Source organism: Xenopus tropicalis, chromosome 7, assembly GCF_000004195.4.
Source record: "Xenopus tropicalis strain Nigerian chromosome 7, UCB_Xtro_10.0, whole genome shotgun sequence".
Lineage (NCBI taxonomy): Eukaryota > Metazoa > Chordata > Amphibia > Anura > Pipidae > Xenopus > Xenopus tropicalis.
This window is the reverse complement of record NC_030683.2, coordinates 6,264,314-6,282,185: the sequence shown is the minus strand read 5'-3', so window position 1 is coordinate 6,282,185 and position 17,872 is coordinate 6,264,314. Positions and strand designations below refer to the sequence as shown.

The following is a 17,872-nucleotide window of genomic DNA, read 5'->3' as shown; positions in this document are numbered from 1 at the left end:
TAAATAATAAACCCAATAGGGCTGTTTTGCCTCCAATAAGGGGTAATTTTGTCTTAGTTGGGATCAAGTACAGGTACTGTTTTATTATTACAGAGAAAAGGGAATCATTTAACCATTAAATAAACCCAATAGGGCTGTTCTGCCCCCAATAAGGGGTAATTATATCTTAGTTGGGATCAAGTACAGGTACTGTTTTATTATTACAGAGAAAGGGGAATCATTTAACCATGAAATAAACCCAATAGGGCTGTTCTGCCCCAATAAGGGGTAATTATATCTTAGTTGGGATCAAGTACAGGTACTGTTTTATTATTACAGAGAAAAGGGAATCATTTAATCATTAAATAAACCCAATAGGGCTGTTCTGCCCCAATAAGGGGTAATTATATCTTAGTTGGGATCAAGTACAGATACTGTTTTATTATTACAGAGAAAAGGGAATCATTTAACCATGAAATAAACCCAATAGGGCTGTTCTGCCCCAATAAGGGGTAATTATATCTTAGTTGGGATCAAGTACAGATACTGTTTTATTATTACAGAGAAAAGGGAATCATTTAACCATGAAATAAACCCAATAGGGCTGTTCTGCCCCAATAAGGGGTAATTATATCTTAGTTGGGATCAAGTACAGGTACTGTTTTATTATTACAGAGAAAAGGGAATCATTTAACCATTAAATAAACCCAATAGGGCTGTTCTGCCCCCAATAAGGGGTAGTTATATCTTAGTTGGGATCAAGTACAGGTACTGTTTTATTATTACAGAGAAAAGGGAATCATTTAACCATTAAATAAACCCAATAGGGCTGTTCTGCCCCCAATAAGGGGTAATTATATCTTAGTTGGGATCAAGTACAGGTACTGTTTTATTATTACAGAGAAAAGGGAATCATTTAACCATGAAATAAACCCAATAGGGCTGTTCTGCCCCCAATAAGGGGTAATTATATCTTAATTTTGATCAAGTAGAAGGGATTGCTTTATTATTACAAACATAAAGTTTGAGAAAAAAATAGAATTATTTGCTTATAATGGAGAGATGGCCTGTAATTTGGAGCTTTCTGTATAACGGATCACATATCTGTAATTAATCTCATCACTTTCCTTTCAAAGTGTGCCTTATGGAATTCTTCTGCTTATGCCTCATACACAACAAAATGTGGTGCGCCATTCCTGGTGCCTCCATTGCGATAACTCACAGGATTCTGGGTAAAGCACCTGGCATGCCTGGGAACTTATTGCATTAGAATAAATGACCACATTCTTTTTCTGCTTCATGTCTAGACATTTCACAGAATCTCCCAGCATACACTGCTGGCCCATTATCAGTATTGGGATTATCAAGTCATTGCTCCATGTCCCGATCTATAGCCGAGGTTGTGTTCATTGCCGAATACCTGGGTTTGAGTCTCGTAAGGCCAAGTACAATGTATTTAGTCTCCCTAAGGGAAAGGTGCCATTTATGGGCATATGAATGTACATTGTTGAATAAAGTGTAGATGAAATATTTGAAAGGAATTCCTTCTCTGCCTGCCATTGCTAGAGTTCTCCCCATGTATGGGAAACGCTTTCTATTATCTTTTTAGGGGGTGTTTGCAGCCACACGAGGGCCAGACACAGGGCTTAGGGTGGGATATCTTAACTATCTTCTGAAGGAACTAATGCCTAAAATGTATTATGGATAGGAATGTTATAGACTGAACTTACTGCACCAACACAGAGGTTTAGGCCCTATCACAGTAATGGGCCATGGCTTCAAAGCACAGAGGCCCCCAGCAGCCCCCCATCCTCTGATTCAGCACTAGAGTTAAGGTCCCCATACACGGGCCGATTCTACCTGCCGATATCGGTCCCTTAGACTGATTGGGCAGCTTATTGGCCCATGTTCTGCACTAGAGTTAAGGTCCCCATACACGGGCCGATTCTAGCTGCCGATATCGGTCCCTTAGACTGATTGGGCAGCTTATTGGTCCATGTTCTGCACTAGAGTTAAGGTCCCCATACACGGGCCGATTCTACCTGCCGATATCGGTCCCTTAGACTGATTGGGCAGCTTATTGGCCCATGTTCTGCACTAGAGTTAAGGTCCCCATACACGGGCCGATTCTAGCTGCCGATATCGGTCCCTTAGACTGATTGGGCAGCTTATTGGCCCATGTTCTGCACTAGAGTTAAGGTCCACATACACGGACCGATTCTAGCTGCCGATATCGGTCCCTTAGACTGATTGGGCAGCTTATTGGCCCATGTTCTGCACTAGAGTTAAGGTCCACATACACGGGCCGATTCTAGCTGCCGATATCGGTCCCTTAGACTGATTGGGCAGCTTATTGGCAAGTGTTCTGCACTAGAGTAAAGGTCCCCATACACGGGCCGATTCTACCTGCCGATATCGGTCCCTTAGACTGATTGGGCAGCTTATTGGCCCATGTTCTGCACTAGAGTTAAGGTCCCCATACACGGGCCGATTCTACCTGCCGATATCGGTCCCTTAGACTGATTGGGCAGCTTATTGGCCCATGTTCTGCACTAGAGTTAAGGTCCCCATACACGGGCCGATTCTACCTGCCGATATCGGTCCCTTAGACTGATTGGACAGCTTATTGGCCCATGTTCTGCACTAGAGTTAAGGTCCCCATACACGGGCCGATTCTACCTGCCGATATCGGTCCCTTAGACTGATTGGACAGCTTATTGGCCCATGTTCTGCACTAGAGTTAAGGTCCCCATACACGGGCCGATTCTAGCTGCCGATATCGGTCCCTTAGACAGCTTATCGGCCCGTGTATGGGCACTAATGATAGGCCTGCCTGACCATCATCTGGCCTGAAATCGAACCGTTGTTCTAGGGCCCCTAGGGCCAAACAACCAAATTAGCCAGATATCGTCCACCCATAGGTGGGGAAAATCGGGAGAAGATCTGCTTGCTTGGTGACCTCGCCAAACGAGAGGATCTTAGCGTGTATGGCCCCTTTAGTTAAATATCACAGTGAGTGGTTTGATAGCTGCTACTTGTAGCAAGTGGGTGGGAAAAGGCCGCTACAATTAGGGGCAATCAAGACCCACCATGGCATTGCCCTTGAGTACAGCTGCCGGTTGTATTGGTAGAATCCTGACTCAAAATGAAAGGGATGTGGGTTCCCTTAAAAAGTGAATGTAAAATAATAATGATAAAGTTAACAATTCATTTATTTAGGACAAGGAAAAGCCTAACGCATTTTGTGCCTGTTGGGCACTTATTTATAGGCTAATGGGCTCACCCATTTCTTTTCTATAAGGATTGTGACCGATCAGATTAAAGTACACAATTACTCACATTAATTACATTCTAAATCAAAACCAGTGATGCAATACAACCCATATGGGCAAAATATATGCACACGTGTCTAAATGTGTGTATGTGACACATGATGTATGTATATATTTTGCGCATATGGGTTGTATTGCATCACTGGTTTTGATTTAGAATTATTTCCACATCTATGATTGGTTATTGTGTACTTTGATCTGATTGGCCACAACCCCTATAAAGCCATGTACAGGGGTGTGCCCATTAAGCTATTATGCCCCAACAGGCACGAAATGCGTTAAACTTTTCCTTGTCCATAATAATTTGTAACTTACTTTATTATTTTTCATTTACTTTTTTTCGGGGAATCCACATCCATTGAGTGAGGTATCATACAGCCATAGACTGGGGTGCCTTGTGAACATTTTCCCCTTTGTATAACTATTATTTATATACAACTATAATGTAATTTCTCCTTTGGAGCATTGATTACCACTCTCTGCTCATTTTTTGGTAAAGTCCTGTACAACAAAGTGCTTGGAGGCTAATACATTGGAGTGTTCTAGGTTAAAGAGAGCAAGGAGAAGGAGAGGCTGGAACGGAGGCTGCTGGAGGAGCTGTTTAAAATGTTTATGGACTCGGACTCCTTCTACTACAGTTGGACTTATGACCTGACCAGCTCCGTACAGAGGCAGAGCTCCAGAGAGAAGAGCGACCTCCTCTTATGGCAAACGGTCAGTGTTACCATATTCTCATTTGTATAGCACCCACACGTTATTCAACTGCAGAGAATGTTCCATCATGGGGGGGCACTTACACCTGTCTGGGACCAGTGCTGGCCAGTTTACCCACAGGTTGGGCGGGTTCAGGCCAACATGCTCATGGGCGGGTGTGGGCTGAGCTCTTTCTGTCGGTTTGGGTTGGGTGCAGGTAGCTAGAGAGCGGGTTAGGGTTGGGTGCAGGTAGCTAGAGAGCGGGTTAGGGTTGGGTGCAGGTAGCTAGAGAGCGGGTTAGGGTTGGGTGCAGGTAGCTAGAGAGCGGGTTAGGGTTGGGTGCAGGTAGCTAGAGAGCGGGGTTAGGGTGGTGCAGGTAGCTAGGGATCGGCGTTAGGTTGGGTGCAGGTAGCTAGGAGAGCGGGCTTAGGGTTGGGTGCAGGTAGCTAGAGAGCGGTTAGGGTTGGGTGCAGGTAGCTAAAGAGCGGGTTAGGGGTTGGGTGCAGTAGCTAGAGAGCGGGTTAGGGTTGGGTGCAAGTAGCTAGAGAGCGGGTTAGGGTCGGGTGCAGGTAGCTAGAGAGCGGGTTAGGGTTGGGTGCAGGTAGCTAGAGAGCGGGTTAGGGGTTGGGTGCAGGTAGCTAGAGAGCGGGTTAGGTTGGGTGCAGGTAGCTAGAGAGGCGGGTTAGGGGTTGGGTGCAGGTAGCTAGAGAGCGGGTTAAGGGGTCAGGTGCAGGTAGCTAGAGAGCGGGTTAGGGTTGGGTGCAGTAGCTAGAGAGTGGGTTAGGGTTGCGGTGCAGGGTAGCTAGAGAGCGGGTTAGGGTTGGGTGCAGGTAGCTAGAGAGCGGGTTAGGGTCGGGTGCAGTAGCTAGAGAGCGGGTTAGGGTTGGGTGCAGGTAGCTAAAGAGCGGGTTTAGGGTTGGGTGCAGGTAGCTAGAGAGCGGGTTAGGGTTGGGTGCAGGTAGCTAGAGAGCGGGTTAGGGTTGGGTGCAGGTAGCTAGAGAGCGGGTTAGGGTTGGGTGCAGGTAGCTAGAGAGCGGGTTAGGGTTGGGTGCAGGTAGCTAGAGAGCGGGTTAGGGTTGGGTGCAGGGAGCTAGAGAGCGGGTTAGGGTTGGGTGCAGGTAGCTAGAGAGCGGGTTAGGGTTGGGTGCAGGTAGCTAGAGAGCGGGTTAGGGTTGGGTGCAGGTAGCTAGAGAGCGGGTTAGGGTTGGGTGCAGGTAGCTAGAGAGCGGGTTACATCACTAGTGTACACGTGCTGCATTTGTGGGGCCCAGTGAAACATTCGTTACATTCCTAATGGCTGTTCTGCCAGCGCCTGTAGCCCAGCGGGTTAAACTGAACATACTGACAAGAGGAATTTACAGCTGAACTTGTATCTCCCTCCGGGGGGTCCGTGTTCCCAGTTCAAGTTGAAGAATGTTGCAGCGCAACATAATGGTTTGTGTCCCAGACTGGAAACAAGGGGAGCAACATTGTTATGCCTGGAGCAAAATGAATGTAATCATTGTAAGAGTGCAAACGTATTGGGAATATCTGATGCCTGATGGTACACGTGGGGCTGGGAGTAAATAGTCTTTCTCTTTAAAGCCCTTAGACAAAAAGTAACTAGTGAGTGCAGGCAGTGAGTAAGCAAAGAGGATCTTATGGGGGGGGGAAGCCCCCGGGGTATTACCATTGGGCCCTACTGTGCTGCTTGTGCGACACAGACACTGCTATTCTGAGACCAGTTGCAATTGGTTTTTATTTTTTGTGGGTTTTTTTTCAGTTATTTGGCTTTTTTGTTTAGCAGCTCTCCATTATGGAACTTTTTGCAGCTGGTTGATAGGGTCTTGTTTATCTTAGCAACAAGGCAGTGGTTTGAATGAGACACAGGAGTGGAACTAAATATAAGGAATAAAAAAAAAATTAGAAGTAACAGTAAATTTGTAAGCTCGCAAAGGAACCGTTTTCTGGCAGCCACAAAAAAAAAAAAATAATAAAGACCAACTGCAAAGTTGCTAGAATTAAGACATTTTATTACATACTTGAAGGTGAACCACCCCTCTAAAGTCTCACTCACATCACTGCTTGGTTTCCAGGTAATGTGGACCCTAGCAACCAGATAGCTGCTAAAATTCCAAACTGGAGAGCTTCAGAACAAACCAAACTAAAATGATCTCAGAATATTTCTCCATCATACTGAAAGTTAAAGAAAAACAAATAAAAAGGGAGCACTTTCAGTAATAATAGGTTTTATTTTTTTTCATCCACTTGGTAAAATCTTATTTTTCTGAATAATTGAATCATGCAGAGCTGAGCTTAACCCTTTCAGTGATGCCGGGTTTGCCATTACCTGTTGCTCTGCCTGGTGTGAATCACAGCTTGTAATAAATAGAATAACCGCTATGGGGGGGGGGGGGGCTGTGCGTGGTGTCGGTACTGTGGCGCTGCTGGGTATTGGAGTTGGCAGAACCGTATGGTGCAGGCTCCCCGCTGTGCATTGTGTTTAGAGACAAACAGCAACTGCAATGCATGTTATTGCCCCCATTCTCTAGTAATAACAGATATTTCATCCTACCCATATGTATAAATACAGATATACAGAGAAGGAATGTTCTGGGCACACAATAAGCTGTACCCCCATACTGTACTGTCTAAGGGAAACACTATGGCACCTCCTACCCATATGTATAAATACAAATATACAGAGAAGGAATGTTCTGGGCACACAATAAGCTGTACCCCCATACTGTACTGTCTAAGGGAAACACTATGGCACCTCCCTCCCATATGTTATAAATACAAATATACAGAGAAGGAATGTTCTGGGCACACAAATAGCTGTACCCCCATACTGTACTGTCTAAGGGAACACTATGCACCCCCTACCCATATGTATAAATACAAATATACAGAGAAGGAATGTTCTGGGCACACAATTAAGCTGTACCCCCATTACTGTACTGTCTAAGGGAAACACTATGGCACCCCCTACCCATATGTAAAATACAAATATACAGAGAAGGAATGTTCTGGGCACACAATAAGCTGTACCCCCATACTGTACTGCTAAGGGAAACACTATGGCACCTCCTACCCATATGTATAAATACAAATATACAGAGAAGGAATGTTCTGGGCACACAATAAGCTGCTACCCCCATTACTGTACTGTCTAAGGGAAACACTATGGGCACCCCCTACCCATATGTATAATACAAATATACAGAGAAGGAATGTTCTGGGCACACAATAAGCTTACCCCCATACTGTACTGTCTAAGGGAAACACTATGGCACCCCTACCCATATGTATAAATACAAATATACAGAGAAGGAATGTTCTGGGCACACCAATAAGCTGTACCCCCATACTGTACTGTCTAAGGGAAACACTATGGCACCCCCTACCCATATGTATAAATACAAATATACAGAGAAGGAATGTTCTGGGCACACAATAAGCTGTACCCCCATACTGTACTGTCTAAGGGAAACACTATGGCACCCCCTACCCATATGTATAAATACAAATATACAGAGAAGGAATGTTCTGGGCACACAATAAGCTGTACCCCCATACTGTACTGTCTAAGGGAAACACTATGGCACCCCCTACCCATATGTATAAATACAAATATACAGAGAGGGAATGTTCTGGGCACACAATAAGCTGTACCCCCCATACTGTACTGTCTAAGGGAAACACTATGGCACCTCCTACCCATATGTATAAATACAAATATACAGAGAAGGAATGTTCTGGGCACACAATAAGCTTTACCCCCATACTGTACTGTCTAAGGGAAACACTATGGCACCCCCTACCCATATGTATAAATACAAATATACAGAGAAGGAATGTTCTGGGCACACAATAAGCTGTACCCCCATACTGTACTGTCTAAGGGAAACACTATGGCACCCCCTACCCATATGTATAAATACAAATATACAGAGAGGGAATGTTCTGGGCACACAATAAGCTGTACCCCCATACTGTACTGTCTAAGGGAAACACTATGGCACCCCCTACCCATATGTATAAATACAAATATACAGAGAAGGAATGTTCTGGGCACACAATAAGCTGTACCCCCATACTGTACTGTCTAAGGGAAACACTATGGCACCTCCTACCCATATGTATAAATACAAATATACAGAGAAGGAATGTTCTGGGCACACAATAAGCTGTACCCCCATACTGTACTGTCTAAGGGAAAACACTATGGCACCCCCTACCCATATGTATAAATACAAATATACAGAGAAGGAATGTTCTGGGCACACAATAAGCTGTACCCCCATACTGTACTGTCTAAGGGAAACACTATGGCACCCCCTACCCATATGTATAAATACAAATATACAGAGAAGGAATGTTCTGGGCACACAATAAGCTGTACCCCCATACTGTACTGTCTAAGGGAAACACTATGGCACCCCCTACCCATATGTATAAATACAAATATACAGAGAAGGAATGTTCTGGGCACACAATAAGCTGTACCCCCATACTGTACTGTCTAAGGGAAACACTATGGCACCCCCTACCCATATGTATAAATACAAATATACAGAGAAGGAATGTTCTGGGCACACAATAAGCTGTACCCCCATACTGTACTGTCTAAGGGAAACACTATGGCACCCCCTACCCATATGTATAAATACAAATATACAGAGCTGCACATAAAGCTGTACCCCCATACTGTAATGTAAGAGAAACAGTGAGGCAGCTCCCACCCATATGTATAAATATACTGAGAAGGAATGTTCTGGGCACATAGAAGCTGTACCCTCATCAGTTTGTAGGAAATGAAAGATAAACAGTACATATGGATTGTATTTTACTCACTGTTTATCCAGGTGAAGCTGCAAAGCTTTTACATTCAGGATTAGATTTGCAAACATAGCTTTCAGCAGGAATTGGATCTTTGTTCACTCTCTTTTGTTTGGCCGGAGTTTGGGGCCGAGCCCAGATCAGACTGACTGCACATTAAAGCTTATGGCTGATGGTTTAACCACCACAGAGCCCTCTCATAAAAGTAAAAAATGTGTCATTTAAACCTTTTTTAGGTTGACACTTAGCCGAAGTCCTGATAGGCTGAGATTGAATGTAGCCAATGCCAATTTCCCCTCAACCCAATTTTTTTTCTTTCAGGTAGATGACCGGTTCTTTTGGAACAAGCACATGATTCAGGATCTCATTGATATAAAGGTACAGTTGTGGGAGCACAGTTTCTTTATGTTATTATGGTATGTTCTTAAATATGAGATCTAAACTAGAAGGAACTGTGCCCAAACTTGCCGCCAGCGCCTAATTTAACCGGCGAGTTTCTAATAGGGTGCCATTATTAAAGAAATGTATCCTGTTCTCAGCATGAAAACTATAGGCCTGTTGATTTGACGCTGGGGGCAGGAAAGATTTCGAAGGGGTTAAGACAAGGGATAAGGTACTGGAATACATTGCACATAACAATACTGTAGTATGAGTTGTGTCAGCATGGCTTTATGGGTAATATAGATCTGGCCAGACTAATGTGAAGAGGGGAGCAAAAGCCTATACATTGGGGGCAATGGGGGGGGTTTAACCAAATTAAATAAATAAACCCAAAAATAGCAACTTTCACCGAAGCCGGGGGAAAAAGGAAATGAATAGAATCAGACCGGCACTGTCCAACTGGGGCTGATAATTGGCCCATGACATAAAGACAAGCCAAGAGACAAACCCAAAAGGATATTGGAGTACCGGGAGTTATAGGCACTAGTATCCTATGATTTACAGATGACAGCGAGAGAGCTACCGGGAGTTATAGGCACTAGTATCCTATGATTTACAGATGACAGTGAGAGAGCTACCAGGAGTTATAGGCACTAGTATCATATGATTTACAGATGACAGTGAGAGAGCTACCGGGAGTTATAGGCACTAGTATCATATGATTTACAGATGACAGTGAGAGAGCTACCAGGAGTTATAGGCACTAGTATCATATGATTTACAGATGACAGTGAGAGAGCTACCGGGAGTTATAGGCACTAGTATCAAATAATTTACAGATGACTGCGAGAGAGCAACCGGGAATTATAGGCACTAGTATCATATGATTTACAGATGACAGTGAGAGAGCTACTGGGAGTTATAGACACTAGTATCGTATTATTTACAGATGACAGCGAGAGAGCTACCGGGAGTTATAGGCACTAGTATCACATGATTTACAGATGACAGCGAGAGAGCTACTGGGAGTTATAGGCACTAGTATCATATGATTTACAGATGACAGTGAGAGAGCTACCGGGAGTTATAGGCACTAGTATCGTATGATTTACAGATGACAGCGAGAGAGCTACCGGGAGTTATAGGCACTAGTATCATATGATTTACAGATGACAGTGAGAGAGCTACCGGGAGTTATAGGCACTAGTATCATATGATTTACAGATGACAGTGAGAGAGCTACCGGGAGTTATAGGCACTAGTATCGTATGATTTACAGATGACAGCGAGAGAGCTACCGGGAGTTATAGGCACTAGTATCATATGATTTACAGATGACAGTGAGAGAGCTACCGGGAGTTATACTAGTATCATATGATTTACAGATGACAGCAAGAGAGCTACCGGGAGTTATACTAGTATCATATGATTTACAGATGACAGCGAGAGAGCTACCGGGAGTTACAGGCACTGGTATCATATGATTTACAGATGACAGTGAGAGAGCTACCGGGAGTTATAGTGATTTACAGATGACAGCAAGAGAGCTACCGGGAGTTATAGTGATTTACAGATGACAGTGAGAGAGCTACCGGGAGTTATAGTGATTTACAGATGACAGTGAGAGCGCTAATGACTTTGCCCCTATTGCCCCCAGTACAGGGATATACTAACCAGCCCTGCTTGCTTGCCCCCTTTCCATAGGACCCCCAGGGCAGTGTGTGGATACTTCCCATCATTCAGGGATTTGTACAGATCGAGGAGCTAGTGGTGAATTACAACGAGTCGTCGGATGATGAGAAGAGCAGCCCCGAGACCCCTCCCCAAGAGCCCACCTGCGTGGACGACATTCACCCACGATTTATGGTGGCGCTGATATCGCGGCGGAGCCGGCACAGAGCAGGCGAGTTTCCCCACCCACACGTGGAGCTCTCCCCTGCCCACACTAATGCACACTCCCTTGTATACACAGGGCTTTGCAATGCTCAGTATGTTATAGAATGGACAATTCTAAGCATCTTTTCAGTTGGTCTTCATTATTTATGTTATAGTTTTTGACTTATTTGCCTTCTTCCAACTCTTCACCGTTTTTAAAAGGGGGTCACTGACCCCGGCAGCCAAAACCTATTGCTCTGTGAGTGCATTCAGTGTATTATTCATGTTTATATTATTTCTACCAAAGGGCATAACTTTGCACTTGTCTACACTGAACCTCATTTGTATCGTAAATATGTGCTCTCGTCTGCCTGGTACTGGTGCAATGTATATTACATTTATGCACAATATAGATGGTACATTTTATATGGAAGCCTTCACCTGTCTCTGGAATTATTCCTCGCCTGGAGGGAAGAATCTATTGCTGATTGCTAGACAGACAGAATATTATATATTAGTGTGCAGTGGGGTGTGCCGCCGCGAGCAGCCAGAGGTAATTGCATTCAGGGTGAAACTGCTGCGTGGCCTGTTTGTGTGCATAGTTACAAACCTTATTGGTAAACATATGGATGAAAGGGTAAGTAAAGCACACTAAGGGCCCGCGACAAATCTCCCGTGTCTCGGGCGACTAATCTCCCCGGATTGCCATCCCACCGGTGAAAATGTAAATCGCCGATGAGATGGCATACGTGGCGGCACAAGTTTCCTCTCGAGGCAAATTTGTCGCGGGCGACTAATCTCCCCGTGTGCCAGAGCCCTAAAGATGGCCACACACGCGGCGATCTGCGATGGTCACACGAAAGATCGTCAGATCCGCCACTAACGTTCAGGGCTGAAACGGCAGATATGGGGGTACAAACAATAGGACTTCTACCTCCTTCTGCTGATTCAGCCCTGACAGAAGATTTTGCTCAGGCGCCTTCTATGGCGCCCGATCAAAATCTTTTAACCTGGCCGATCGGCGAGTCGACCAATATCAGCAGCCTCCTGCGACTTGCCATACACGCACCGAATATCGTACGAAACGAGATTTCCTACGATATTTTCGGTGCGTGTATGGCGAGCTTAAGGGTGAAGACACACAGAGCTACTAGTAGCAGCTTCTTGTCACGGCTGCTAAAACAGACAATGCTGATCATTAACTGATAATTGTCTCTACGTGGGTTTAGCAGAGGCAATTCTCAGTATTGTCTATGGCAGATGATTTTCTGGAGTTTAGTAGCCGTGACAAGTAGTTGCTACTAAGTAGCTCCGTGTGTCTTCACACTACCTCATCTACTGATTCTGGTCATTCAGAACAATTCAGCAGTTTATCTGTTTGCCTGTGTATGATGGTCGCACGAAAGATCGCAAATCGCCACGTGTGTGGCCACCTTAAGCAACTTTTCCATTGGTCTTCATTGTTTCTTTTTTTATAGTTTTTGAATTATTTGCCTTCCTCTTCTGACTCTATCCAGCTTTCAAATGGGGGTCACTGACCCCGGCAGCCAAAAAAAAAACAAAAAAAACCATTATTCTGTGAGGCTCCAGTTTTATTGCTATTGTTCCTTTTTATTTAATTATTTTTCTGTTCGGGTTCCTCTTCTATACATCTCCTCATATACCAGTCTCTCATTCAAACCACTTCTTGGTCGCTAAGGTAATTTGGCCCCTAGCAACCAGATAGCTGCTGACACTCCAGACTGGAAAACTGCTGAACAAAAAATTAAATAACTAAAAAAGTGTAATTGATAAAAAATGAAGACCAATTGCAGTTTGTCTCTGAACATTACTCTCTGCATCATACTCAGTTAACTCAGAGTAAACCTAATTTCAAGCAACTTTGCAACATACATCAGTGTTGGATTTCAGCATATAAATGGGATTTATTCCTACTGTCTGATTGTATTATATTGGTACATTCGTATAATTCATACCTAGTCCCTCATCGTTACACGAGATCTCGTTAGCCGCGTATAGTCCGTTAATATCCAGTTACAGGTACTGAATGTAATTATACAGCACAACACCTCCATTATGCTTTACGGCCCATTCCTGAATAAAAAGCAGCATAAATCATTATTATTATTATTAGAGCAGGACACGGGGCGGTGTGGGCGCAGGGGCCTCATTATACAGGGCGGCGTGTTTACCCTCAGTCACACAGCGCCTGATACGTACATTCCGGGACGCGTTGGAAACCAGCTGAGATCACATTTCTGTATAAACAGAGAGACATCTTCTGCCTAAAGCTTTACAGGGACTGGTGACCTGCAGGGTTTCTACTGAGAGAACTGGGGCTGTACCCTGTGGTATTTGCCATTCATAAATCCTTCCATGCTCTGCCCCTACTGACAGCAGTGCTGCCTGATTGGTCTCCTTCCCCTCTGCCGCCAGCACTCTCATTTATTCCCCCCGCCAGCACTCTCATTTATTCCCCCCGCCAGCACTCTCATTTATTCCCCCCGCCAGCACTCTCATTTATTCCCCCCGCCAGCACTCTCATTTATTCCCCCCGCCAGCACTCTCATTTATTCCCCCCGCCAGCACTCTCATTTATTCCCCCCGCCAGCACTCTCATTTATTCCCCCCCTCCCGCTAGCACTCTCATTTATTCCCCCCGCCAGCACTCTCATTCATTCCCCCCGCCAGCACTCTCATTCATTCCCCCCGCCAGCACTCTTATTTATTTCCCCCACTAGCACTCTCATGTATTCCCCCTGCTAGCACTCTTATTTATTCCTGCCACAACTGATTGTTCTCTTGCCCCTTGATGCCCGTCAGTGCCCAACTGCTCCGCTAGCTCCTTCCTTCCCTCTGCAAATCTACATGCACCCCTTATGCACAGCTTGTATTTATATCCGCTTTCTGCCTGCCCACCCATCCTTAACCCTCTCACTGCTCAGTCCCCACTGCCTGCCCACCCATCCTTAACCCTGTCACTGCTCAGCCCCCACTGCCTGCCCACCCATCCTTAACCCTCTCACTGCTCAGTCCCCACTGCCTGCCCACCCACCCATCCTTAACCCTGTGACTGCTCAGCCCCCACTGCCTGCCCACCCATCCTTAACCCTGTAAATGTTCAGCCCCCACTGCCTGCACACCCATCCTTAACCCTGTGACTGCTCAGTCCCCACTGCCTGCCCATCCATCCTTAACCCTGTCACTGTTCAGCCCCCACTGCCTGCACACCCATCCTTAACCCTGTGACTGCTCAGCCCCCACTGCCTGCCCACCCATCCTTAACCCTCTCACTGCTCAGCCCCCACTGCCTGCCCACCCATCCTTAACCCTGTCACTGCTCAGTCCCCACTGTGGTAGGCTGGCCAAGCTGACCTAGCCTAGGGCACCTGGCTGGCTTGGCCCGGCACTGGTCTTTACTCTGCCCTGTACCTCGGGCACACTAGCCCTTGTGCCATGCCCTTAATAAAAGACCTAATGCAAATTGCATGGGTGCAGTGGCAGGGAGCTGAGTTTTCATGCTATTAAATGCAAACTGTAGATTGCAAAATATGTGTCTTGTAATAAGAAACTGCTTTATTGGAATGATATTAATATAAATGTCTTTATTGCTTCCTTCAAGGCATGAGGTACAAGCGCCGAGGGGTTGATAAATTTGGCCATGTTGCCAACTACGTGGAAACCGAACAGCTCATCCACGTTCACAACCACACCTTGTCATTTGTCCAGACCAGGGGATCGGTACCGGTGTTCTGGAGTCAGGTCGGATATAGGTACAACCCGCGGCCACGACTGGACAAGAGTGAGTTTCCAAACGTCAGTTTTACAAAATAGGGGCAGAGATTGCTATGGTCCGGTAACGACAACCAATCAGCAGTCTGCTTTAACTGGACCATTGCAGGGGAAATATTGAAAGCGAGTGTCTGTCTGGTTACTGTGGGTAACTTAATATGGTTGTGTTTCACAAGGGAATTTATTGGGGGGTGGGGGGTGTTATATCTAAGCGTACGGTTTGTGGTGCAACTGTCTGTATGTCTCCCGCAGGTGAGAAAGAAACAAGCCAGTATTTTGCCCTGCATTTTAACCAGGAGCTGGGAATCTACCAAAAGCAGGTACGTATAAACGCAATAGATCTTTATTTAAAGGGGAACTCCAGCTTCCAAACACGGAAACCCCTAGTATACCTATCACTGTAATCTGTTCCTTCAGTTTGAATGAAGGTGGCCACACGTGGCGATTTTCGATGGTCGCACGAAAGATCGTTCAATCCGCCACTAACGTTCAGGGCTGAAACGGCACATATGGAGGTAGAAACAATAGGATTTCTACCTCCTTCTGCCGATTCAGCCCTGACGGCAGATTTTGCTCAGGCGCCTTCTATGGCGCCCGATCAAAATCTTTTAACCTGGCCGATTGGCGAGTCGACCGATATCAGCAGGATATGGGTCGCCTCACCGACTTGCCATACACGCACCGAATATCATATGAAATGAGGTATGATACGATATTATCGGTTACATTTTATTGGAGTCACAAAGTAGCCAGCCAGATCAGCAGGGGAACAGGGGGCGGGGCTTAGGGAACTGTTCCAGACCATATTATTACATTAAACATCGTTAAAAGGCTGCATATTTTTTAATTGATGTGTATTGCAAAGTTGCTTGAAATTATGTTTACTTTTCAAAAAGTTTGGGTGGAGTTCCCCTTTAATTTGGTTTCCATCGCACCATTAAAGTGCTGAAGTGCTTGTGTTACCCGCTGGCAGGTTATCATTAACCTCGTGGACCAGGCTGGCAGAGAGAAGATCATCGGAGACGCTTACCTGAAGCAAGTTCTGATGTTCAACAACCCCAACCTCACCTATGTGACCTTTGACTTCCACGAACACTGGTAGGAGCCAAAGTTGTGTTTCCTCAAGATAATGTCGCTTGGGCCCTTCTGGGGCCGCAGAACTGACACTCAGTCCGACCCACCCACAGAGGTGGAAGGAGAAATGCAGGTTTTGTAGTTCCGCGGCTTCCCCGAGGAAGCCCCGCCCCTGGTTTTATCGTTATCTGTATTGGCGACTGGCTTTATTTCTGTCTCTCTTTGTGCAGCCGCGGAATGAAGTTTGAGAATGTTCAGACTCTGACAGATGCAATTAGTGACATTATCGTTGACATGAAATGGTGCTGGTGAGTGAACGCCTGACTGTTATTCCCTTCTGTAATATGCACATTCATTTCTGCAAAGTACTAGAAACATAAATACTAATTCCAATATAACGTGCTATTGCCCTGCTCTGGTAAAAGTTGTATAATTTATATAGTTTATATAGTAGTTAAAGCTGCTGTTTGGCCACGAGGGCAGGCGTTTAAGCTGGAAAAAAGGAGAAAAGGCACAGGTTATATAGCAGATAACAGATAAGGTCTGTAAAATGCAATGGTGTATTAAAGAGCTTATGCATTATCTCCTATGTAACCTGTGCCGTTTAGCTCTATTTCAGTTTTAATAGCTACTCCCATGGCTACACAGCAGCTTTGTTTATATAAACCAAGGATCCCCAACTTTAACTTGGGAGCCACACAAGCATGAACAAATGTTCTTTGGGGTGCCACATAAGGGCTGTGATTGGCTATTAGGTAGCAGCCCCTCTGGCATTTGCCAGAACCCACACATTGGCACACGCGGGCCTGGCAGGGCGCTGTAGCTTTAAAGTGAAATTAAAATTTTAGATATGTAAAAGCTTTATTTAGTTACAATCATTAAGAAATTAAAAGGAAACAATGAACCTTAATTACTTCTTGAACACTGCCAGGATTTCAACAATGGAAGGTGTTTTGCCCTAATTCTTCCCTGTCCTTGTAAAGTGGGTGTCGCCATGTTTATGATTGTGGGTGGGGCTACAACTCCAACCAATGGATATTTATTGTACATTGTTTTGCTCACAGCTCTCTAGTTATTTACCATTTACATCAGAAAAATGTATAGCTAGACTGTAGGAGTCTATTGTACCCTAAAGACATGAAGGTTCACTTCCTGGTTTAGAGCCAAGCCTAAAGTCGCAGAGGGAAGAAGAAGGTGTCCTAAGGGTGCTATTATGTTTGGAGAATGGCTGCGACAGTAAGAGGGAAAAACCCCTGTCACCTCTGTCCTCTATATGCTCCTGTTAGTTTCTTGGCATAGCTTAGGTTCAGGATGTCAGTGCTCAGCCACAGACACACACATAACCTGTTTCCTGTTATATTGGAAGGGTGGATCAGGCCGGGGTGATTTGCAAGCAGGAAGGCATTTTCCGAGTCAACTGCATGGACTGCCTGGATCGTACCAATGTCGTACAAGCTGCTGTCGCTCGGGTGATCATGGAACACCAGGTAACCAACTGCAACTCCTGCTCCTGATGTTATAGGGAGGCAGAGACAATATACACGGCTATTATTATGCCTAAAGGTGGCCATACACGGGAAGATTCGCTCATTTGTTGAGGCCCCCAAAGGAGCGGATCTTCTCCACCTAAAGCTGGGCAATATAGGGCCAAACGTTTGAATTACAGCGGTGGGCATGGGTGCCATTGGACTGTGGATCAGATGGAAAATCAAACCTGTCCGATCAAGATCTGGGCAATTTTAGGCCAGATATCGGTCAGGTAGGCCGTCAGGGGTGCCCATACACGGGCGGATAATCTGCCAAATTGGTCTGAAGGAACAGAATTGGCAGCTGTGTGGCCACCATTAGAGGGAGTGCTTTGTGGGACGATTGAAAGTGCTTAGCCTAAAGTGTGCATCTCTTTGCACTGGGAGAGAGTATGGGAC

The 17,872-nt window shown here is 45.3% G+C and overlaps 1 protein-coding gene across 1 annotated transcript in view; it reads left to right on the top strand.

Moving 5' to 3' along the window:
• inpp5f (inositol polyphosphate-5-phosphatase F) overlaps window positions 1-17,872 on the top strand; it is a 73,449-nt gene that overhangs the window by 46,433 nt on the left and 9,144 nt on the right. The window contains exons 5-12 of the mRNA XM_031905517.1: window positions 3,858-4,025; window positions 9,147-9,203; window positions 10,911-11,109; window positions 14,704-14,883; window positions 15,126-15,193; window positions 15,847-15,971; window positions 16,178-16,255; window positions 17,314-17,434. Of these exons, the coding sequence (XP_031761377.1) occupies window positions 3,858-4,025; window positions 9,147-9,203; window positions 10,911-11,109; window positions 14,704-14,883; window positions 15,126-15,193; window positions 15,847-15,971; window positions 16,178-16,255; window positions 17,314-17,434 (996 nt within the window). The remainder of the gene's footprint in view (window positions 1-3,857; window positions 4,026-9,146; window positions 9,204-10,910; window positions 11,110-14,703; window positions 14,884-15,125; window positions 15,194-15,846; window positions 15,972-16,177; window positions 16,256-17,313; window positions 17,435-17,872) is intronic.